Raw genomic sequence first — 23,618 nt, forward strand, 5'->3', positions numbered from 1 at the left:
AAGTTACAAGAGAAGTTGGAAAGTGTCAACTAAAAAAGGAGGGCGTCCAACCACCCACTGCCTAGATGAGTCCAGGCGCAGCAAATGCATTGCTACAGCCCCATGAATTGTTCATGCACCATACACTCATCTGACATTTACATAAGTAATTGTTTAGGTTCGCAGTTGCACATTACTAATTTATGTTTTGCATGGAGCAAGCTCTGGAGGCAAAAAGCAATCTGTTAAGTTCTCAGCCCCTCAGTCTGAGGCAGAAATAAAGCAGACAAGACAATTTATCCGTGGAGGAAAACTAATCCCATACGCTGAGTGGAAAAACATTAAAATGTGTACCACTTAGCAAATGGAGAGTCCATGATTAGCCACATCAAAGAGCTATGTGAGATTTGCGGCAGGGCTTCACTTGATCAAGGCAATCAACTTGGAACTGTTCTAACAGCCAGACTTCATCCTTGGAATGGATAACCAAGGTGGGAGTTCCAGAGCATGCACAGAGAGCTTCTAATTGAGTAACCGCAGCCAGTTTTTGCATATCTGCAATTTGAGAGGCAGGGCTCCCAGATCAAAGAGCAACCAGAGTTCTGGAGCCTGCTCTTTTCAAAACCAATAACAATCTCTAACTACTGCTTTTGCCCTCTATTTTATGTATCCATATTGCCCCCTGAAGGAAGATTCAGGGGTACTGAATCAGGGAAGATGCACTGTACTCTAAATGAAACCCTGTCCTTGAAGGAAAGAGAGGAATAGAAAACATGAAAAAGCAACCTTCAACAGCTTATTGCTCTCTCACAGAACAGCCTCAGGACTGTATGTTCTATTAGGTGCTTGAGATGCTGTCATGACTCTGTTTGGGTCTATGGCCAAGGTATACCATGCCATTCTTCTTTCCCTTTGTTTTGCCAAATTCCCAATCCAAGCTTCGCCTACCTATGCCCACTTTAAGCTAATCACTCCTCTGTTCCCCAACAATGGCCCTAGTTCTACACTGCAGCACTGCTGTACCCCACCACCAGGGTAGCTCACCTGTTCAGTCTGCAGAGGTCCTCCCCTCTCCTGCCAGCAGCTTCTCCAGCCACCACAGCAACACCTTAGGCCTCAGCAAGTCTTGGGCATGGCAGCCACACACCAGCCTCCAGTGTCTCTAGCAGTCTCTGTTCCAGCAATCTTCAGAAGTCCAATCACTCATCTGTCCTTTAGTCAGTCAGCCAGTCCATTAGTTCCTTAGTCCATTAATCCATCGGTTTAGCTCTCTCCAAGCTTTCCTCCTTCTACTACCCACACACTTTTCCTTCCTGCAGGTGCTCCTTTTAACCCTGAGGGCCTTTTTGCCTCCAAGTGGCTGCAGCTGTGTAGCACACACACGGCAATCTAACATCCTGGTAACCCCATGCTTGCTTGCCAGAACAAGGGGCCACTGTTGACACCACACCCTATCTCCTCAAGGGATCTTGAACATTTCCATTACACCCTTCTTTATTCCTTGTGCCTGTTTTCCCTCCTGCCCATCCTGAACAATGTAATATTTGACGTGTGCATCTATCAAAGGATTACCTTACAAAAGATGCAGTACAGGTGAGGCCTCTGCATCTGTGAATTCTGTATCCACAAATCTGGCTCAACGCAAGGCCCCTGGACCCAGGTTGAGCCAGACTTGGCAAGCTGTGACTTCCGTGGGCTGCAGAATGGCCATTTTGATTTAAAAAAAAAAATTGACTACCAGTTTTAGGAGGGAAATTGGAAGTGACTTTTTATGCCTTACAAGGTATTCTGAGGCCTGGGAGACCTCGGAGCTGTGTTCTAATCACCTCCAGAAGGCTTAAAGGGGCTGAAATAGCAGTTTTCATTATCTGTGGTTTTTAGAATCTGCTAGGAGCAAGAATGGATCCCCTGTGGATACTGAGGCCCCACCTATATTTAAAGGGGTAAGTAGAATCCTCAGGCCAAACATTAATCTACTCCAGTATCCAGTTTCCAATCAGAGCCACTCAGGTACCTTCTGAAAGCCTAAAAAGGAGGTATTAAGGAAACAACTCTCTCTCTCCCCCCCCCGTTTGTTTCTTGCCCTCCCCCCTCACAATTGGTATTCAGACACGTCTTGTCAGAAGAAGACATTTCCATTTCGTGTTCACGCTTGTAGCCATTGATACACTTACAGTGCAATCTCATGTGCAAATACTTAGGAATAAGCCCCATTGAATATTAAACATAATTATAAATTAAAACTGTCAATTAAAAACTTGTTAAAAAATGTAACATCTCATTTGTAGGAAAATTTAGGAAAGGGGTAGAAATCAGGTATCTTGCCCCAGGCCCAATGCCAGCTCTCAGCAGCCCTGCCTGCAGTCAAAGACACACACCATACAATGCATAAACATGATGCAACAAGCACAAAGATGAAACAAGCATAAAGTGGGTATGTAGGCCAAAACAAAAAACAAAACAAAAAACAAAAAAACAGCAAAAAGAGCACCTGTTCCCCCCCACACACACTGTGAATGCGTAAGGTGTGCCACTGATCTGCTGGTTAGCATTTTCCCATTACAGATGCTCTATTTTGGGGGAGGGAATTATGTAGAAAAGGGGATTTCAGCAGGTACAAATATTCTCCCTACTGCATGACAAGATGGCAAAATTCTCTATTGTCTTCCTTTACAGCTGCTCATCCTATCTTGGACTGCCTACCTTGCATATCAATCGTGACTCAGTCCCTGTAGAAAGAGAAACCATAAGATTTTAAAGCAGAGTCTGACACCTAGCAACTAAAATGTTTTTCACTGCCTATGGAAGAAGAAAAATATTGAGAACAATGTCCTTAAGACAGGATACCGTCTTAACCAAGATATTGTGCAGAGGGTTTGGCTAATGATGTTGCTGTGAACGAGATATTGAAGAAGCCACAGTTTGGGTGGCTCCATCTAGAAAGGAAGGCGCTTGCTTCCCCCTTTCAGATGATACTACTAAGCATTCTCCAAAGGGCTTTCCTTCATGCTTAAATAATGTGATGCAACGTAATGCCAACAGGTGCTTTCCGCACTGAAAACAGATCAGAGCAGAAAGTGGCTGGATTGGACTGGTATCATCAATCACCCCCTAGGCTCCCAGCCCATGAGATGAAGCAACTGTGTAACTCAAGAACAATGTCAGAGAAAACTAGTAGTTGCAGGTTTATTGACACCTTGCTTTGTGCATGCCAGTACATAGCCAAAGAAGAAAGCACAAGAAGAGGCATAATCCACATTAAATAAGTGCAGATGGTCCTTGATCAAGAGTACTGAATTAAAATAAAACAGGAATCTCCATCATGAAGAAGAAGAAATGTGAACTGCAGGTCATCATGGAAGATGGTTTGTATGGATTTCCCAATATTTAGTCACTACATTGTATAAAAATGACATTGATTCATGCTCAAAGAATGTGCAGTTGATGTAGAAGAATACATCATTAATTTGCACACTGTTAGGAATGTCAAAGCAGGCAAAAACAGAGCTGTATGCACTCTTTAAGAGCATTCTGTTTTTTGTAGTCAGAAGTCATGAGAAGAGGTAGTTGTATTCCTCCCCCCCCCCGCCCCCCAAGACTCATCGGCTGCATGTTAAAGTACCAGCAATAAATGTAATTGTTCGATTTGCCTTTGTCTTGCAGTTGGGATGGAGATTGATGGACAAGTGGAGAGTGACTCAGACAGTGAAGGTAAATGAGAGATTAATAGCTGCTGTCTTTAAAAAGATGCTGTTGAAGAATTTCTTTTCCCTGAGAGTTCATGCAATGCATATAAATTGATACACACTGGCAATGATTTAAGCAGTTATTCAGTGACTGTCAACTTTGAGGTACTTGATTTAAAATAAAGTCTGACCTTCACAGAAAGGTCGACTTTTTCCCCCATCTGGTCTGTGGAACATTCTGCTATGGGATGAGGAAAGAGTTATTAGTATAACTTACAGAGTCACAGGTTTGAAAGGGATCCAACGGATGGTCGAGTCCAAATCTTAGATGTGAAATTGAACTTCCCAAAGCATCCCCACCAGATGTTAGACAGCCTTTACCTGAAGTCCTCCAAGATGGGAAATTCTATAACATCCAAAAGCAGCTAATTCAAATGAACTTCCCCAATATTAGGAAGGTCTTCCTAACGTCTAACCTAAATCTACCTACTGCACTAATTCTGAACTGTTCATCTCATACTGATGGATTATGCACAGGAAGGGAGCTGCCATGCAATTTTGCAGAAAAATGTTATTGAACATTAAATTCCCAAAGGAATAGCCAACAACTCCTTAATTCCATCTTCTTTCTTGCATTTTAAAACTAAATGAATAGGACTCTCCTAATGTCCCTGGAAGAGTCTTCAGTTCACCTGACAGTTGTGACAGATGCGCATGGCTCACTGTTATATTTGTGAGTTATACAAACAAGGTTTGAATGTGTTGCAATTCCACGTCAGATTAAACGGTCACAGTCAATGGAGTGTCCTCATGGATGTTCAGGAACAGGACTAGGATTTCTGTTCTGAACTTGTCTGATGAAAGGCCAGTTTTAATCAACTGAACTGACTTTTATTTAAAATAAAAATTGTTTGTCTTGAGGACAGATGAGGAGGAGGAGGAAGAGGAGGAAAATAGAACCAGCAGGTGGAGTAGAAGGGAAACCAGCAAGGCAAAGAAACAGCAAAAGAACGAAAGGGATGCTGATGATGAAAGTGAAGAAGAGGAAGAAGAGAGTCCACGAAGGAAGAAACAAAATAAAACAAAAAACCGCAACACTGATGATAGTGATGGAGAAACTGAAGGAGAGGAAGCAACCAGCGGGAGGAGAAAACCAGGCAGGAAAACTTCCAGCAAAAACCAAAAGAATGCCGAAAACAAGGACAAGCAATCCAATAAGAAAGCAAAAGGGAAGGATAACAAGAAGAAAAACACACAAGAGAGGTATGGAATATTCAGCAGTTCTCAGATCAAAAGCTCCCAGTGTCTGCTCTAAGAGCTTTGATATTTGGTAGCGAGGCACAAATTGTCATGTACAAAATATACATGCCTTCTGTCAGTTCTGCATGGCTCACAGGCATCTCTGCTATTCTTTTCTGCAAAATACACACAAGTGGGGTCTGATCCTTTCCTGCCCACCACAGTTGTGTACTTTGTTGAGAGAAGATGCTGTTTAATGCAAAATGTCACTGAGGAACAATGGGACAAGTAAGCACATTTTGGGCCCAATTCTTTGCACTGTGCGCCGGGTCTTTACTGGTACGCACTGTTGCAAACATCCCGTAAGGCACATTTGCAGCCCTCGGTGCTGATGGAGTGCCAGTGCTAGCCCAGCGCTGACTGGTGCTGGGCTAGCACCAGTGGAGCACAGTGCTCTGCTGCTCAGCAATCACACAGACCACCAGGCAGCAGAGAGGTAGGTGGTTGAATGGGGGAAGGTAGGGAGGAGGTGTTCCAGGACAGGGGAGGCAGGGGGGGCGGGGAGAGGGCGGGGAGGAGGTGTGCTGGAAAAAGGAAGCGGGGTGGGAGGGAGGCAGGATCGGCGGAGCTTCTGCCTGACATGGAGGCTCTTAATTCTATGCCCACTCTTGGGTTGCTGTAGAATCGAGTAGCCTCTTTGAGGAAGAAGGGTACAAAAGTCTACGAAATACCTGGGGGAAGAGTATGAAAGTCCCTTTCTCTTGAGGAGCCTCTGGCGCTGCCCACTAAATGAGTAGGATGCAGTAGCAGCCATTTTCAGCGCCACTGCAGCCCTGCATGCCAGGCAGCTCAGGACTGGGCTGTTTGTCTGCAGGTATCGATGATTCAGATGATCAGGTGTCAGTGGTATTCAGATGATTCAGAATCTGATGATTCAGGTATCAATGATCATCAATCCTATGCATGTCTACTCAGAAGTAAGTCCCATTGAGTTCAGTGGGGCTTACTCCCAGGAAAGTGTGCATAGGATTGCAGCCTCAATTACTAAATGGGACCCTAATCACCCGGAAATATAGTTTCTTACATATATCCAAGGACTAAGAAGTTGTTAGCCTTTTTCTAAAAGCACAAGCCTGTGTATGTCTACACAAAAGTAAACCTTATTGACTGAAATGGGACTTACTCCCAGATAAGTGCGTATTGGACTGCAGTGTAATTTCTATTAATCAAATTCTTGATTAATATTAAAGGCAAGGGATAGCTTCTAGGGAGTTCTAGGGAGTTCTAGTGGCTTCTTGCATGCATGTAGTTTGGTCCCCTCAAAATCCCAAGCATACTATTCTTTCGTCTTATATTAAACAAATTGCAATAATGTTTTATTATTGCAATAATTGCCTGTTTACCTACTACCAGTGGCATAGTTAAGGGGGTTTACGGGATAGCAATTGAACCAGGCAACAAGCTTAGGAGGGCAACAACCTGAGCTTAACACCAGTATCTTCACTATGCAATTTTCTTCGCCTGGCCTAGGTTGCCATTCCCTTTCCCTAAAGGACCCAAACAATCTTCTAATCAATGCATTTCTTATCAACTCAACTTGAAAAAGAGTCATAAAGGGGGCACTTTCCAAGTCGCCAAGTTACGCCTTGGTAACTCTAAAAGACTTGAGTCAAGTTGCCCACCCCCCTTGAAAAAACCATGGAACGAAATGAGCTGCTGCCAGGGTTTGTGTGTGTGTGTGTGTGTGTGTGTGGGAGTTCTCTTTGAACACTCCTCAGTTGTCCCTGTTCATCTGTACACATGGCAGGAGGGGTCAGAGGGACTGTGAGAGAGCAGGGAAAGAAGTGGCAAAAGGGAGGAGGAGGGTCATGAGCGGCAACTGCGATACTTACCAGGACAACCTGATCCTTGCAGCTCTATTCAGAAGCAGTCCCACTGTAGATGGTCATTCAAAGAGGCTCACTCCCCCAAGTAACAATGGAGCCAAGAAGCCACAAGGTTGGAAAGCAGAATCAGCAAAAGCGTTTTCTCCTGCCTCCCTGGGCTTCTGCAGCTAATTGTAAGGCAAGAAATCCCTTGGGCTCCTGCTCTCCCTCAGCCAATAAAAATATCAGAATGCCCATAGTTTATCCAATGATCATTGGTTCCTTCTTTCCTATCTGAGATGGGGGAAAAGAGATCACTCCCACCTCCCCACCTCCTGATTAATTAACTCTTCCCTGCCTCCTGGCTGGAACTTCTTGTTGCTTGCCAATTGGAATGCTGGTCCCACAAGGTTTTTCATGTGGTGAAAACAGTAAGCAAGCACACCCAGACACAGGCAGACTCAAATCAGCACACATGAGGACGAGTGCTGAGTCAGGGGGCCCTGACTCGAGTCTTTGTCAGAGTCTTCCATGCACATGACTCACAAGTCGCCGAGTCAACAAAAAATGTGCATTTTCACAACTCAAGTCCCAGTCAATGACTCAAGTTCCCAACACTGGTTTTCAGAAGGCTACAGTGGAACCTGATTTGGCAAAATTGGTGGAATTAGTGGGTAGGGCTTGCAGATTTCATTAAGGGCCCCTACCTTTACTGCCATAATTTGAGCACTGATTCAAATTGGGTGCACGATAGCTACTGCATGCCATGTATCTATCCATGGCCAACTAAAAATCTATATCTGCCATTGAATGTAGGATAATGTTTCTTACACATCTCAGCAAACACTTAGCTCATCCTGGTTTTGCAGTGGAATGCCAGAAGCCTGATCTGGAATGTGGCAGTGGTGACATCTGACCAGCTGGCCACATGCAGTGAGCTGAAATCTCACCAAGCATGTGCCAAGAAGATGCTTAATAATGGCATTGAAGGCATACTAGGCCTAATTTCCTGTCCTTTTGTGTCTGTCTTGTTTTCAGTCTTTGTACTTCAACATCTGCTTCCACATCATCAGATGAGTCTCTTTGTGAAGAAGAGATAGCCAGGCTAAAGGAGCAGGTTGAGGAAAAGAAAAAACTCATCGCTATCATGAAGAACAAACCTTGGCGCATGGCAAAGAAGTTAACTGTATTGAGGTAATCTGCAGCCACTCCTCAGTGATTGATTTCTAGTTTCAGCAACAGGGGTGTCTGTCAGTATAACATGTGTGTATAGATCGCTATTCAATTGGCTCAGGACATTTGCTTTGCGCTGGCTGCTGTCACCTTGAGGCCCTTAAAGCCTAACCTTGTGCATATCTACTCAGAAGCAAGTCCCATTGTATTCAGTGGGTCTTACTCCCAGGAGACTGTTCATAGGATTGCAGCCTTACTGACCAATCCTATCCCCTGCCACCAGCACCAATGCTGCCACGCCAAAAAGACATGCACTGTATCCTATGGATGGGAGAGGGTGATTGAACAGCCTGCAGGAGATGACAGAAAATATTTGCACTTACTTCCTGGTAGGCTGCCCAATCACCAAAGGGTCTCCTCGGTCCGATGCCACCTATGGGAATACAATCTGGTGTGATGCCATTGCCACCAGATCTACTTCCTGCCACCAGTTCTTCCCCCCTCCTTGCCCATAAATATCCCCAGTCCTCCCACTCCCCACCACATTCTGCGCCTGCCACTGACTTACTAGCACCACTACCTGTTTCCAGAAGCAACCCAGCTGTGTGATATATAGTGCCATAAGTTAGGTTGTGCAAGTTCCAGAAGCACAATCTGATGATAGGATTGTGCTGTGAGTCTTGGGAAAGCAGCCAGTGGAACTCTACCTGGGTTGGCTTAAACCAGGGGTGGCCAGTGTTTTAACTTTAGGGCTCCTGGACCTTTAACAATTGTGTAAAGGAGGGAATTTCAACAGGTGCAGCTTGTCATCTGTGAAATGATACTGCAGATCCCTCTCCCTCCTGGGCCTTATTCGCCACCTTCCTGTTCTCCCCCTGTCCCATTACACCCTACCCAGTCCCAGTTTGCCCTCCCCCCACCCCTGTGCCACCAGGCTGTAGCTTACCTGCTCCATCCATCATAGCTTCTAGATGTAGTGCCAGCGGGATGGCACAGGACCTCCTGCCGGCACAGCCTACTCGCTGGGTGCTGCAAATCTGCTTTATAGCCTGACACTTCAGGCTGGCTCAGCAGCACTGGGATAAAGTAAGGTTAGGATTGGCCCACTAGTGCCTGAACTTTGATAGATCTTGTCGAAAGTAGTCCTCTACTTGTCTTTAATTATTCACACTTTTTGGGTATACATGGATCAAAGTGTTTCTTTTTCCAAAATGATTCCTACTTTCAAGGGTTAACATTTGTAACCAGTTAAAGAAAAATTATATTGCATTGCTTGTTGATTTACAGACTATAGCTGCCAAGGTAATCTCAGAGAAAGATACAAAGTGCCTTAGGTAATACTGTTTGCCTGTTAGCATTAGGTAATGTTCCATAATGTTAAATGCTTCTCTCTAATCTGCACTTACAAAGAGTGAAATGATAAGCTAAAGCAGTAGAATTCTGGACTGTTCCACTTCAGATCTCAGGGAAATTTTTTTTTAACCTATCCCCATGCAAAAAACATCAGCCAATAGGGGAGCGGTCTGAGATCAGCATTTCTTCCAGTGTGCTCATTTACTGTGCAGTGAAGGTTTTTTGTATGAGAAAGCATTCCAAAATATGACCTGTAGTCAGAAGTGGAACAGTCCAGAATTCTACCACCACAGTTTACCATCTTATTCTGCCTAATGTGTTGATAGCAAAGCAAAGAGCTGCATGTGGAGTGAAAAGGAAAACAGACAGGGGACTGATATGTTACAGCATAATGAAAATATAGCAAAATAAATTAGATTTTCGTACCAATTTGGGAAACGGTGTCTGTACTACAAAACAATTAACCGATCAGAGTTTTCCCAAGGAAATTCTGGTAATTTTGATGTTTTACGGGACTTGTTATTTCTGTAACAAAACTACAGTGATGATAGTATATGTTTTGAATACTGAAATGCATAGAGACTTTGAAGTATGAAAACTGGTTGTTGGCAGTTTAAGTTTGTCAGCTGAAGTAACCAGGGAGACATGTAGAGAACAATATACTTTATAATCTTTAAATAAAACCTTTGTTGGTTTTATAGCTCTCTTTAGGAAGTTATTCATAGACAAAAACACAACAGTTTCTAAAAATCTATGAGATGGAAGACGATTCAGGCCAATTGAGAGCCAGATCCTAAGCTCCCCAAGCACCAGTGCTGAGTGTCACAAACGTGCCTGGCCTGGATGCCTTTAAAAGGGGATTGGACAAGTTTCTGGAGGAAAAATCCATTATGGGTTACAAGCCATGATGCATATGTGCAACCTCCTGATTTTAGAAATGGGCTATGTCAGAATGCCAGATGCAAGGGAGGGCACCAGGATGAGGTCTCTTGTTATCTGGTGTGCTCCCTGGGGCATTTGGTGGGCCGCTGTGAGATACAGGAAGCTGGACTAGATGGGCCTATGGCCTGATCCAGTGGGGCTGTTCTTATGCTCTTATGTGCCCTAAGGCATGTCTGCAGCACCCAGTGAGGTGGAGCTACTGGTGCTGGGCCAGTGCCAGTCAACTCTGAGGCTCAACACTGCGTGGAGAGCCAGCTGGCACTCCTGCAGCACTGGTCCTCAGTATTTTCAGGGCAAGAGGGAGCAAGGGAGTGGGCAGAATGGGGCAGGGGCAGGAACTGAGAGGAAGGAGGGTGGGACTGGCAGAGCCCTGCTCCACCGTATCCTATCCTTCATGTTGGGCTACAAAACCCAACAGGGAGGCTCTCAGGTCTGCATTAGCAAAATAGCCACTGTGGGGCCTAGAGCTTTCCCTGGAGGCAGGAGACCTCTTTAGAGAGAGAATTCAGGGTAGGAACCCCTTTGTGCAAGTGTACTGAGTAACTAGTGACTTCGGATTTCTCTGTAATGGTACCAGACCATGAAAACAAGTGAGCTTCACTCCATGGTGGAATTCAGGCCTTCCTGTTCCACATTTGTATGCCATTGGTTTCCAGTTCAACTGTACGTGGTGAAGTTTTTACCAACTGTCCTATCCCAATTTTCCCTATCCTGCCGACTACGCCAATTTGCCCTGTCCAAATATTCCAACTCCCTTCACTCGCTTTTTGGTTAACACACTCCTTTTCCAAGAACAACAGCTGCGGTGTGCAAAGAAATGAATACTCCTTATCTGTTGAGCAATTAAACAAGAACGTATTGCTACAAACACTGACACTCCCTGCAAGTCCTCTTGTCCAGAGGCTTTCCCTCCCCAAAACTCCACTTAACTCAGTGGGTAAAGGTCTGAAGCCTCCAGTCCAAGTCCAATCCAATCTCCAAAGCACAGTCCAGTCTTCTGAAGCAGAGTCCCTCCTCTCCAGCAGTGTCCTCTCCAGCAGAGTGTCTCCTCCAGCATGGTCCTGGCAGTCCTCTCTTCTGTGTCCTCCAGCCGAGTCCTAGCAGTCCCCTTCTCCCGTAGCTCTGGGTCAGGGTAGCCTTGCTCCTCCTGAAGCTGCATTTTATTCCTGTATGTCCCATTATCCAAATGCAGCTCAGCTGTGAGCTACCTTGTTAAGTCCAAATTAGGCTCAGGTGAGCCATCTCTTCAGTCCATGTCCATTCAAAGTCCCATCAAGTTCAAATGAAGCTCAGGTGTCCATCCAGGTCTCCACAGCTGTGGATTACAGCTGTGGAGCCAGCCCTTCCCTTCCCAGAGCTGTCAAACAGCTGTCAAAACATGGAATCGCTGTCAACACCACATCATCCACCTGATGTTCTTCTGATCTTCCATTACACCAGCTTACACAGATAAGGCATTTTTTTTAGTACATTTTTTTATGTATTTGAAACATAACCATCTTTTTACGTTTTAAATTTAGGGAAGCTCAAGCATTTGTAGAAAAATTCGAAGGTGCATTGGGAAAGGGCAAGGGGCGAAAGTTGTATGCATATAAAATGATGATGACAAAGGTAAGTAATACCAGAATTTCTGATGGAAGTTTGGGTGTTCTCATTTTACTTCGGCTGTGTCAATGACTTTGTAAACCTTTTTTGCTGACAAGCACTTTGGGACAATTGGGAAGGGAGACAGCCGTTGTGTCAGTGTTTCCATTTTTTCCCCAGGGCTATTCTATGCAAGGCCAACGGTAGATGCCTAGTTGACTGGAATTATGTCAATCCCAGCAGGGAGACTGGCTAAGATCTATTATCCTTGCTGGGCTCAGACAAAGAAGACAAGGATACACAAAATGATCTGTCTGCCTGGTCGTGAGGTCTTTCTGCAATGACACTGATTTCAAAGTGTCTCAGGGAAGCTTCTTTTCAATGAGCCTGAAGAATAAGAGAAAGACGTGAGGGGAAAAAAGAGCAAAGGAGGTCTCAATCACCATAGCAATATGTAAATATTATTGTTCATAATATTGGTGGCTTACTTCTGCTACTGAAATTTAAAAAAAAACACATCTAAAGCAAAATGACCAAGGTCAACTGATTTTTAAATGAATACATAAATATTTTTGCAATATAGAGGTATGGTCAATATTGCAATATTTGGTAGGAGGAAGGATGTAGTAGGTACTATTAAGTAGAGAGGAATAGTTATATGAACCAGGATCAGTTACAGTAATTAGGTCTTTCAGAACCAGAAAAATATCTCCACCCAACACATATACAATTTTTAAAAAATGATACTGTTGGAAAGACGTGGCAGAGAAAAGCCCTTCTGTCCTTCCTCTCATCAATCAAGCACTCAAAATGTCAAAGTTCTAATTGAAATCCCATACTTTGGGATGGAAAGTTCAAACCGCTAATAAATCACATTAAGGATGACACAAGCTTTGTCCTCCTGCAGTCCTAGAACCAATATTACCTACAACTGTGTTTATTTCCAGAAATGGGTCAAATTTAAGAGAGATTTTGAAAATTTTAAGGCACAGTGTATACCCTGGGAGATGAAGATAAAAGAAGTGGAAAGTAAGTAAAGCTTTCTATCTGCCTAATCTACTTCCCTATATAATATTTCAGGAATACCTAAAAAGAACTACTCTGGGCATTGCCATTCTAACATGATGGCCACTCCTTGAGTTTAAAGTCTTGCAGATATGATCTTCTGAATAGGTTTAACATGCAATTTATTTATTTATGGAATTTTTAACCTGCCTTTCACAAAGGGCACTCAAGGCGGCTCACAATAAAATCAAACAAAAACATTGATATATAATAAGACATTTAAAACAATAAAAACATTTAAAACAATGGACTCAGTAGTCACCAAAGAACAGCAACCTAGGTTTCTTCAGGATATATTACATCATATTCAAGTGATCAGATGAAAAAAAGAGCTTCTGATGAAGAATGTGAAGAAAGACCATCAGAGCCAGAGAAAAAGTTATTTTTACAGAGAGAAAAAAATAGAAATCTATTAGTTCATATCCCTCAATATTGCCTACACCAGGGTCAACACCAGGCCGAATCTGGTCCACCACCCAAAATCATCAGACCTATAGTCCCAAAAAGATATATACACCTGGCTGCAGTGGTCCTAAAAAAGAATTCAAGCTTGTAATTCTTTCCCTGTAAAGCTTACAGTGTAAGGAGACAGAGACAGAAGCTTTCCTTGAGTGTCATTCTCTGTCTGGGTATGCATGTCTCCAAGCTATGCCCACCTTTTTTCTTAGCTCTACGGCCTAATCAGGAGGTTCATGTATGTGTATTTAATGTCCATTTATTCTTACTATTGATGGACCTGATGTCTGGCCCCTGTGTGCAAGAACGTTGCTGATCCCTGGTCAACACTGACTGACAGTGTCTCTGTGGTTTCTCCCAGCCGTAGCTGGAGGCACCAGGGAATGAACTTTCTGCATGCATAGCATGGGCTATGCCAGGGGTGTCCAAAGTTTTTGGCAGGAGGGCCACATCAGCTCTTTGACACTGTGTCAGGGGGAAAAAAGAATTAATTTACATTTAAAATTTGAATAAATTTACATAAGTTTACATAAATGAATATATTAAAGATGAACTTATATGAATGAATGACGTTCTTGCGATAGCTCAAGGCCTATAAAAGGCCCTGCACAAAGGAAGGTTGGCCTTTCCTTTGCTGCTGCTGCTGCATCACAGAAGTGAAACAGCAAGCAGTGGAGGGAGCCCTCATCCCACAGCTCACACGAGAGGTCAAACAGTTGCCCTCACGCTGAGAGCAGTTGTGTCGGGCCAGTGCGGGCTCCAACAAATCTCCAGAGGGCCAGAGGCTTGTTGGAGACTGGGGGCTCCTTGAGGGCCGCATTGAGAGGCCTCGAGGGCTGCAAGCGGCCCCAGGGCCAGGGCTTGGGCACCCCTGTGCTACACCACTGGGTTACAGTCCCCCTTTGCAATCATGTTACATTTCTGATAGTTTGGAGTAGTAAGTTTGGGTAACTCCAGCTCAAAACTCCAAGGCAGCTTTACTATGCAGTCAGCTCAAGTGACAGAGTAGGTGCATGTGTGTGCTTTTAAAACTACACGGAGAAAGTGGACTGTGTGTAAGCACTTCCATGATGTTGCTGGATGTGGTAGTTTGGTATATTAGGGCAGTTACATGAAGGGAACAATCCTACCCTGCTCTGGAACAGGCAAGTCAAGAGGCTTGCACTGCATCCAGCGCAGGATAGGGGCTTAAGGCAGCTCAGTCAGAGCTGAGGGGAAACTTACCCCTGAGTAAAGTGCCCTTGCCCCTATGGGTCTCCTCGGACTTGTGCCACCTTCTGAGGTGACACAAGTCCAAGGAGAGTGGAGTGGCTTCACATCGCTCCAAACTCCCTGGGAACGAGGGTTGGGATCCAGCATAAGTGCTGGATCCCAGCCCTGCTCCCGCCACCCACCCCAGAGCCACCCATTGCCCGCCCTCCCCCCACCCAGGAACACCTCCCTCCCACCTCCTCCCCGCCCACCCTAGAGCCTTGCGTTGGCCCGGAGCCCAGTGGGACCAACACAAGGCTTGCCAAGGAAGCCGGCACTCTACAGGCCAGTGCATGTTTGCGACCCTCCTGGGTCGGTGCAAGGGACTTGCACCAGCCCATGGGTGCCTCAGGACTGTGCCCTAAAGTAGTACGAGCTTGAACATGCTTGCACCCCTCTAGAATAATTGATCTAGAAAGCCTGCATGAAATGAGCATGCCTGTCTTGGAACCTATTTTGGAAGCCATCTCTTCCCTATCATTACTGCTCCTGGCACCAGAGAAGACCAAGCAGTTGTGCAGGGTAGTTAAGGCCAATATGAAAGGTGACTAACAATGCCTTGGGCTGGCTTTGAGGAAGTTGTATGGTAAACGTGACAAAGAGCCACCATATTTAAGTCCACCATATTTAAGTGTGAATGAGCAATAAGAGAAAAAGTGAATATCTTAAAAGCCCTGTTGCTATGTTGGTATTTCAGATGTGCACAAAAAATGAATCAGTGCTATTCTGTGGACCTTCCAAATGCACCTTCCTAATGCAATCCTTTCATTATTTAAGGTCATTTCGGCTCTTCAGTGGCTTCTTATTTCATATTTCTACGATGGATGTATGGAGTAAACCTGGTGCTGTTTAGCTTAATATTTGGACTAGTTATAATTCCCGAGGTAAGGATGTAAGGATTGTGGCAGATACATATTTGAACAAAGGAGATATTAAATTGCATGTTTTCATTATGAAAATTCCCCCACTCAACCATGAAACTCACCAGGTGACTTTGGGCCTGTCACCATCTCTCAGTCTTCTCTACCTCACAGAGTAGATGATACATTACCTCACAAAGTAGATGATACAGAGTAGATGTTGATCTCAACACAGTGCTGAGATGATAAAATAAGGAGTAGAAGAAAGCCATATACACCATCCTGAACTTGTTTGAGGGGAGCAATATGCTATCCATGGAAGCTCTTAGTTTAAAATAGAGTACTTACAAGATTAGCATGCCAGAAAGAATGCTGTCTTACAACCCCTTTTCCTGACATGCAAGCTTTCCACTTACAGGGTGTTTTTCCCATGGTTAGTCTCCACCTGCAGTGTGAACAGTACCATTCACACAAAAAAACTGCTCTATATGCAGTTTTATTTAGGTATTTAAGAAAGAGCACATGCTTCCTCTAGCCCCTGTTGGAACAAGGTGTTTACTTAAAGCTCTCTGGAATACTAGAATACTGATTGGTCTGGCCCTGTTAGATGACAGAGTAGGACAATCCACAAAAATCTGAAAATTCTAATCCATTCTCCCTTGATCAATGTATCTTAAGTCTCTGATTGTTTTGAAAAGTTCCACTGGATGGCAGTGAGCAGACACAATAGTGGCAAAGTATGATCTCTTCACCATCATAGAGTAGGCCTGCGTATGGACAAACCAGAAATCGGTTGCAGTCGCAAACTGGATGTGAGTCACAATCAGAGATAGGAGCTGTTTGGAGTAGCTAGGAGATCGTGGCTGGATCTGCAGCCAGGAGCTGCAGAGGAGATAGTGGGGGCCGTGTACCTTCAGAATGGCCAGAGCTGCCCTCCAGGGACCTTATTGAACCCCTAGGTTATGGTGACAGTGTGATTGCTGCAGTAACATCGCCACCATCAATGCTTCGCCATTCCCCTTATGGGGGAATGACCTGCTTCTGGTTCCCTGGTGAGTCGCAACCCACCAGTTTGGGAACCACTGCCCTAGAGGCATCAGGTAACCATGAAATTCTAGGGAGAGACCATCCTAATGGACATCCCTTATCCCTATAGATAAGGATATCTTATCAAAGATAAGGGATTAAGGGATATCTTATAGATAAGGGATATCTTGAGGCAGCCAGCAGCTGCCTCAAGTATAAACCAAACAGGTGGCAATCAGGCTGTGACAAGGAAGTCTTATCTGGCTCTCCCAGCTTATTTTGGAGGCCTCACCACTCAACCGTAAATTATATTTTCTTATTAATTCCAATGGGCTCTGCAAAAGCATTACTCAACACAGTGCTGCCAAGTTTACCCTAGCTATTGAAACAAACTTAATTTCTTTTTATCATTCATCAGTCCCAACCCTCCTGAATCCCTGTGTACACACAGTACAGAGATTATTCCACAAATTCTGGGATGATATAATACAAAATCTATCTCCAGGCATGAATAAATGCCCCTGAGTTGATCCGAATTTTTTGTAGAGGGATGAGTGCTGCATAGAGAGATAAACCTAATCCTTTTACTGCACTGAAGGAGAAAATAACCCATGACACTGAAACAAGAGCTCTGCCATCTGCCCCCAAATGAGTGGAATTCAAATTTCTGATGTGTAAAATTTGCTCTTCAAGCAACTCCTCTTCACAGGAAATGGTTGAGTGGATAGATGTTTGGAATTTTATTGATAATTTTCTCAGTATAAATATATCGTTTGATTTCCAAGAAGGAAACACATTAGGAACATCAACAGATCAGCATGACAATAAAACATGACAACCCATTGCAAAGAGAGAGAGAAATAGCATTTCTCAAACAATAAAAAAGATACTGAACTATAACCAAGATGATATTTCTTGTATCTTGTAAAGGATTCCATTTTTGTTCACATAATTCTGTTTGTTTACTGACAGTTTGTGAATGTGAATGTGCCAGCCACATGGAAGATAACCTTCTACAAGAGTTGTGGTTTTCAGCACCAAACTTTGGTTGCCAATGTTAGGTCAAAAATCAATTCACTGCAGAATTGGTTTGTTTATATTCCCTTTAAGTACTGAACTAAAACTCTTATCATATTCATACGGATTACCATTCAGATGTAGTTTTGCTACTATGAATATTTTCAAGCTAAACCCTTGAAACAGAGGGAGGGGAGGATGATTCCTTTAACTCAGAAACTGATGTCTTCAAAAGATCGCAAGACAGCTGTGAAGGTGACCAACTGCTCACCAGCTCTGGTGTAGAGTCCAATAGGATCCAAATAGTCATTTAGGCTTACTAAAGGGATTTATCATTTTGTGTTTGTGTGTTGGAATGCACATTAAGCAAATTTCAATTAAGCCAATGGAACTACAAAAGCCACCATAAATCCAAATCTGTCGGCAGAGCAACAAAGATCAAGAGACATTTGATATTTTGACTCAGACTTTTTACATAGGCTTTGTACTGTATTTGTTTATATCAGGGGTGGCCAAACTTGCTTAATGTAAGAGCCACATAAAATAAACTTCAGATGTTTGACAGCACAATCCTGTGCTTGTGTTCTCAGAAATAAATCTAATTGAGTTCAATCGGACTTACTCCCATGAAAGTGTGTGTAGGAAGGTGTGCATAAGATTACATCCTGACAGCTACAAGAAAGCTGCAATATTGAAGAAGCATTTAAGCTATTATGGGCGCAATCCTAACTGTGCCCTAGGTCGACACAAGTCCCCTGCACCGGCCCAGGAGGATCACAAACGTGCTGTAAAGTATGTTTGCATCTCCTTGGGAGTTGGCTGGGCCAGCACAGGTGCATGTACTGGTTCATAGAGGCTGTATCCAGCCTCTGCACTGACTTGGAGAGGGAAGATTGCATCTGTTGAGCTCGGCTAATTCAGGGGTCTGGGGAGGGCAGGGAGGAGGCATTCCGGGGCAGAGGGAGGGCAGGGCAGTGCGATCAGGGGTGGGTGGGTAGGTGGATAACGGGAGGCGGGGCTGGGATCCGGCTGATATGCTGGATCCCAACCCCATTCCCTGAGCAGCGTGGAGTGGCTCAAAGCCCAAAGGGAAACCCATTGGGGCTGTGGTGGCTTACCCAGGGGTAAGGGGAAGAGTTTCCCCGTACTTCCAGCTGAGCCACTTCTGGCCCCAGTCTTACACTGGATAGAGTGCAGGTCTCCTGGCCTGCCTGTTCCAGTGCAAGATAGGATTGCGCTGTAAATAGATATACTCAACATGAACATTAAACATGTATATTGAAAAAGCCTCTTCCTGGTTCTTTCACCTTTTTATGCCTGCTCATACTTATCTATATTTGTGCTTAGCAGTTTTTCTCTTCTAGTTAACCTTTTTAATTATGCTCGCCTGGATAAAAAGCAATTGCTTAAAGTTATTAGTGACTTCGCAGTTTTTATGCTGTTCCTTTTGTTCATTACATTAGTGTATGTCAGATAAAACTTGTCAATAAAGAATTTTAAAAAGGAACATTAAACATGTGTTTCAATCCAGTGGACAATCTGTTTATACAGATTGGACAATCCAGTGGACAATCTGGTAAATAATTATAAAGCTTGAAAATTTCTTATATACTTTTTATATTAATTGTGATGCAAAAAAGGAGCTCAGCCAACGTATTTCTGAGAGTCACACATTATACAGAATGACAAAGATCCACATGTGATTTGAGAGCTGTGGTTTGGTCACCCCTGGTTTATATTCTACTTTTTTTCTATCAAAATTGCACTACTTTGCATGCTTTAAAAATTGTAATTCATTTGCACTAGATCTTAATGGGAGTGCCTTATGGAAGTATACCTAGAAAAACTGTACCCAGGGCTGAGCAACCAACTGCAATGGATTTCTCCGTACTCTGGGATTTTGAGGTAGGTGCTTTCAGCTTTATGTTTAAGTTTTGTCATGGGGGGCAAACCAAAAACCTTTGGGTAAAAATTGTTGGCTCATATTTGTGATGGTGTTGGGGGACTAGGAAACAGCTCACCAACAAGTCCTGACCAAAAGCTGAAATCTTGTCATAAGAAATGAAGTTAATCCAGTGTCAAGCAAACTGCTTATGAGCCTGTCAGGGAAAAGACTCATAGGAAGAAGGCAGGCTGACTGGGGGAGTAGTGCCTAATGGCTAGCACACATGCAATCCTTCCTGCTCCCTGCTATCCCTTAGCAACTTAATGGAGAGGAACCTTGATAGTTTGTACTGGCAGAAATAAAGCACCAAAGGGTGCATTACGCAGGACAGTCCAGAGAGGAAGCTTTGCATAAAGCTTGTGTTCAATCGGAAGTCAAAGGTAACTTTAAGGAAAATACATCATCGTTAGATAGGATGGAAGCAGATCTTACAGCAAGTCTGTCTAGCTCAGGGGTGTCAAATTTGGTTCATACAGTGGGCTGAATAGCATTCATGGGGCCAGAAGTGACATCATGGAGCAGGAAGTGATGTCATTAAGCAGATGACAGCCAGAAATAAGCACTTTGTTGTCACATAGGAACTCATGAGTTGCAAATGACAGAAGAGAAAATATGCAAATCTTGATCATAATGATCACTTATCACCCTGGGAGAGCCCAATTATGTGGGCCACCCTTTCAGCTGCACCACTCCTGCCAAGGAACCACTTAGCAGCTCAGGCGCTCTGCAAATTGACACCTTGGCAGAAGCAGCACTGCTGAAAGCACAGCCCATGTGATAATCGGGGTCTCCCAGCATCTCCCTCTCTCATGCCATTTGGTCTGCCCCTTCCCTTGCCTTCTGAGGCCTCCTTCTATCTCTCCCTCCCAGAGCCTCAGCAGAAGTGGTGCTGCTAAAAGGCTGATGCTGGAAAATAGGAAGGAATTGATTATGGCATCCATTTGATCAAACCTTAAAGCCCAGCAGACAGAGCTAGGATGCTGCACAAGAACAATACCCACAGACCACCATCACCACCCCACAACTTTTCCTATTCATTCCAGCAGAGCATCACTTTCAGTGGCTGGCTGTTGCTGGTGTTTTGTGTGCATGTGCAAGATTTTGAGTCCTTTTGGAAAAGGACAGGGAACCATATTCTTATTCTTTTTGCCATGTAAACTACTTTGAAAACCTTTTCATTGAAAAATAGTACCTAAATAATTTTTTAAAAAACTAGAAAGCTGTCACTGAGGCTGCCAATAATCCAGAGATGGACAAGCCAGTGTGACTAGGCCTTGGGTATAACATTTTCAATTGTATCAGTCCACACATTCCACTGTGAGTCATCCAGTCAATCAACTAATAGATAGGCCCGTGTGAATCAGTCCTATATGTCATGACATGAGCAGACTCACTTGTCAAAACATCAGTCTTTTATTGACTAGTGATTTTTATGCTACATTGTGGCTTTAAAGCTCAATGCAGCATGAAACCTAAGCTTAATATTTGGGAAAGGTTGAGATTAGATTTAAGAAGGGAAGCAGATGAACAGTCAGCAGTGCTGAACCCAGCAGACCTTGCTGTGGAAAAATGCATATGGAAAGGAGGAAGCAGAGAGGAGAGGGATAGGGAAAGACTGTAAAATAAACTATACTTTTTTCTGCAAATGTGTTATGTAAGAAATGAGAGCAGCAGGAAAAAATAGACTTCACTGGGGCTCAAGACACCCTTTCTAACAGAGTGTTCTGGAGGCTATAATTTTGTTTTTATTCTTGCAATAGGAAAAGCCAGAGAAATAAAATGTGCATGCACAAGGAAATGAGCTGAAAATAATCTTTCTAATGAACACCAAAAGGAAACTCTTTTGTGTATGAGTTCCTATAATGCTTTTTGCCTTTAGCTCTCCCAGTAACATGCACAATACATTCTGACCCTATATCTACAAGGCTGCATTGCTGCCCTTTGCTGCCACTGTTCTCGGGGCTGCAGTCTCAGCAGCAATTCTCTTATGGCAGAGAAGAATGAAAATCCTTTTGTGTGTGTGGTATTATATAGCACAAGCAGCAAAACTAGCACTGTCTGGTAGAAATCGGGCAGAAATGAGTGTACATTCAGAGCAATGAGCTATATGGCAAAAAAATTGATGCGAATGAATGTGGAGGGGGAAAATTAAAGTCTGTTCCTTTATTTTAGAAGACAGAGGTGGGTACACCCTTATTCTAAGATAGATATGAAGATATATCTTGGGAAGGGCAGCTATATATCTCTGCAGGAAGATGGAGCAGATCAGGAAATTGTTCAATTCAACCTGATTTAACACTCTCTTGAAAATGACAAGCTGTGATCCCACTCAGGTTCTATTTTCACCCATTTTTGCACACACAGGGGGAAGAAAGTGGTACCATATTAACTTGTATAACAAAAGTTGCCCCAGCAGCCTTAATGGAATACATCCAGCTTTGTTGGTGGCATATACAGTGGTAGAAAAAAAAATCTTTCAAACAATGGGGAAATTCCAATTATTGTCTTCTCAAACCCACCCTTTGGAGTCACACAGGATCCTGGGGAGTCCATATATCTGAGCTGCTGCTTCAGGAGAGATGGGGATAGCGCATGTGGCAAATTTACAGATGACACTAAACGAGGAAGGGACTACAACCACTTTGAAAAACAGGCTAAGCATTCAAAATGATCTCCATAAACCACAGAGCTGGCCACATAGCAGCAAAATGCAACCAAAAGATGGAATACTACTCACAGCAAAAATAATCATTCTACGTACATGTAAATTTGAGATGAGGGTAATTGAAAAGAAGCAAGGTTTTTAAATTACAAGGTGGTAGATTTTAATTAAATATTAGGACACACACACACATTCATAACTACATGAGGAGTTACTTAAGGAGATTGTTAAATCTGATTCCATTTGCAAATAGCTGAGAGAGGCAAGCAGCTGACTTATCTTCTAGCCTGCACCTACTTTTAATGGAGCTGCACCTCCAATTTTAATGGAGCTGCCTGTGCTTTGGTGCACTAGCACCACAACTCCCTCCCTTGCACAGTTTTTGCCCAGTTTCGCCCCTCTCCACCTTTGTCCCACCCTGGAACACCCCCACACCGCTCAGTGGGATACTTACCGCCCATTCCTCCCAGGGGTCCTCTGACTGGTGTGGCGGTGCAGCATCCACCCCTACTGCCACCTCAGTCATTCTGGCCTAAGCAAAGTGCTTTATGGCATTTTTGCAACAGCTGTCTCTTGGGCAGCGCACAGGAGAATGGTGCTGGCCAAGGGTTGGGTCAGGCTCTCAGTTTCCTTACGCCCCATTTCAGAGACCGTTATTGAAAAACAGCATAGAAATCTTTGTTTCTATAAATAATCATAAAAATAGATAATAATTCACTCCCTAGTGAATGTGCACTCTGTGGTAACCCTGCTTTTTGTTGTTTAATGTAAAAAGGGGCCTTAGAGCAGCTGAGATGGGGCTGCATTTGTATTGGTTGTATTTTAAAACCAGTTACAATTTGCATTTGTATTTGTTGGAGAGGGAAAGCAGTACAGTTCCATTAACTACTGTGTTAGCTCTCCTTTACCCACCACTTCTGCTTCTCCAAATGCCACCTTTCTCTCCCTGTCAAAAACACTCTCTCTCCCCCTCAGGAATCCCTGCGATTGCACCTCTGAAAAAACATCAACACACAAAGCTGTGAAAAACACAGCACACAAGCTGTGTCTGCACAAAAGCACAATGTGCCTGCCCTTATGTTGAAAGGTCTGTACATTGGATGTCCTTCAGCTGGGGACTATCTGTACTTAAAACTTTCCCACTCGTGGCTTTTCCCACAGCAGAATTTCCAGTGAAGCGCTAGAACAGGGGTCGGCAACCTTAAACATTCAAAGAGCCATTTGGACCCGTTTTCCGGAGAAAAGAAAACCTCGGGAGCCACAAAACCCTCTTGACATCTAAAATGAAGATAACACTGCATATATAGTTTTTTTTACCTTTATGATCTGCTGCAAGCTCCCCTTCCTGTGCTAACCAGACAATATACTTATTGTCAAGATAGATATATCTTGACTGAGGGCCCAATCCTATCTAACTTTCCAGCACTGATGCAGCCCAGACGTAAGGAAACAAATGTTCCCATACCTTGAGGAGGCCTCTGTGACTGACTCCCCACTACAAAATGCAGTGCATGC

The 23,618-nt window shown here is 43.8% G+C and overlaps 1 protein-coding gene across 1 annotated transcript in view; it reads left to right on the top strand.

Moving 5' to 3' along the window:
- The first annotated feature begins 4,665 nt into the window (after positions 1 to 4,665).
- TMC2 (transmembrane channel like 2) overlaps positions 4,666 to 23,618 on the top strand; it is a 61,525-nt gene continuing 42,572 nt past the window's right edge. Inside the window, exons 1-6 of the mRNA XM_066629181.1 lie at positions 4,666 to 4,928; positions 7,808 to 7,963; positions 11,758 to 11,848; positions 12,769 to 12,850; positions 15,371 to 15,477; positions 19,303 to 19,401. Of these exons, the coding sequence (XP_066485278.1) occupies positions 7,917 to 7,963; positions 11,758 to 11,848; positions 12,769 to 12,850; positions 15,371 to 15,477; positions 19,303 to 19,401 (426 nt within the window). The 5' untranslated portion in view covers positions 4,666 to 4,928; positions 7,808 to 7,916. The remainder of the gene's footprint in view (positions 4,929 to 7,807; positions 7,964 to 11,757; positions 11,849 to 12,768; positions 12,851 to 15,370; positions 15,478 to 19,302; positions 19,402 to 23,618) is intronic.

This window comes from Tiliqua scincoides, chromosome 5 (assembly GCF_035046505.1).
Source record: "Tiliqua scincoides isolate rTilSci1 chromosome 5, rTilSci1.hap2, whole genome shotgun sequence".
Taxonomy (NCBI): Eukaryota; Metazoa; Chordata; class Lepidosauria; order Squamata; family Scincidae; genus Tiliqua; species Tiliqua scincoides.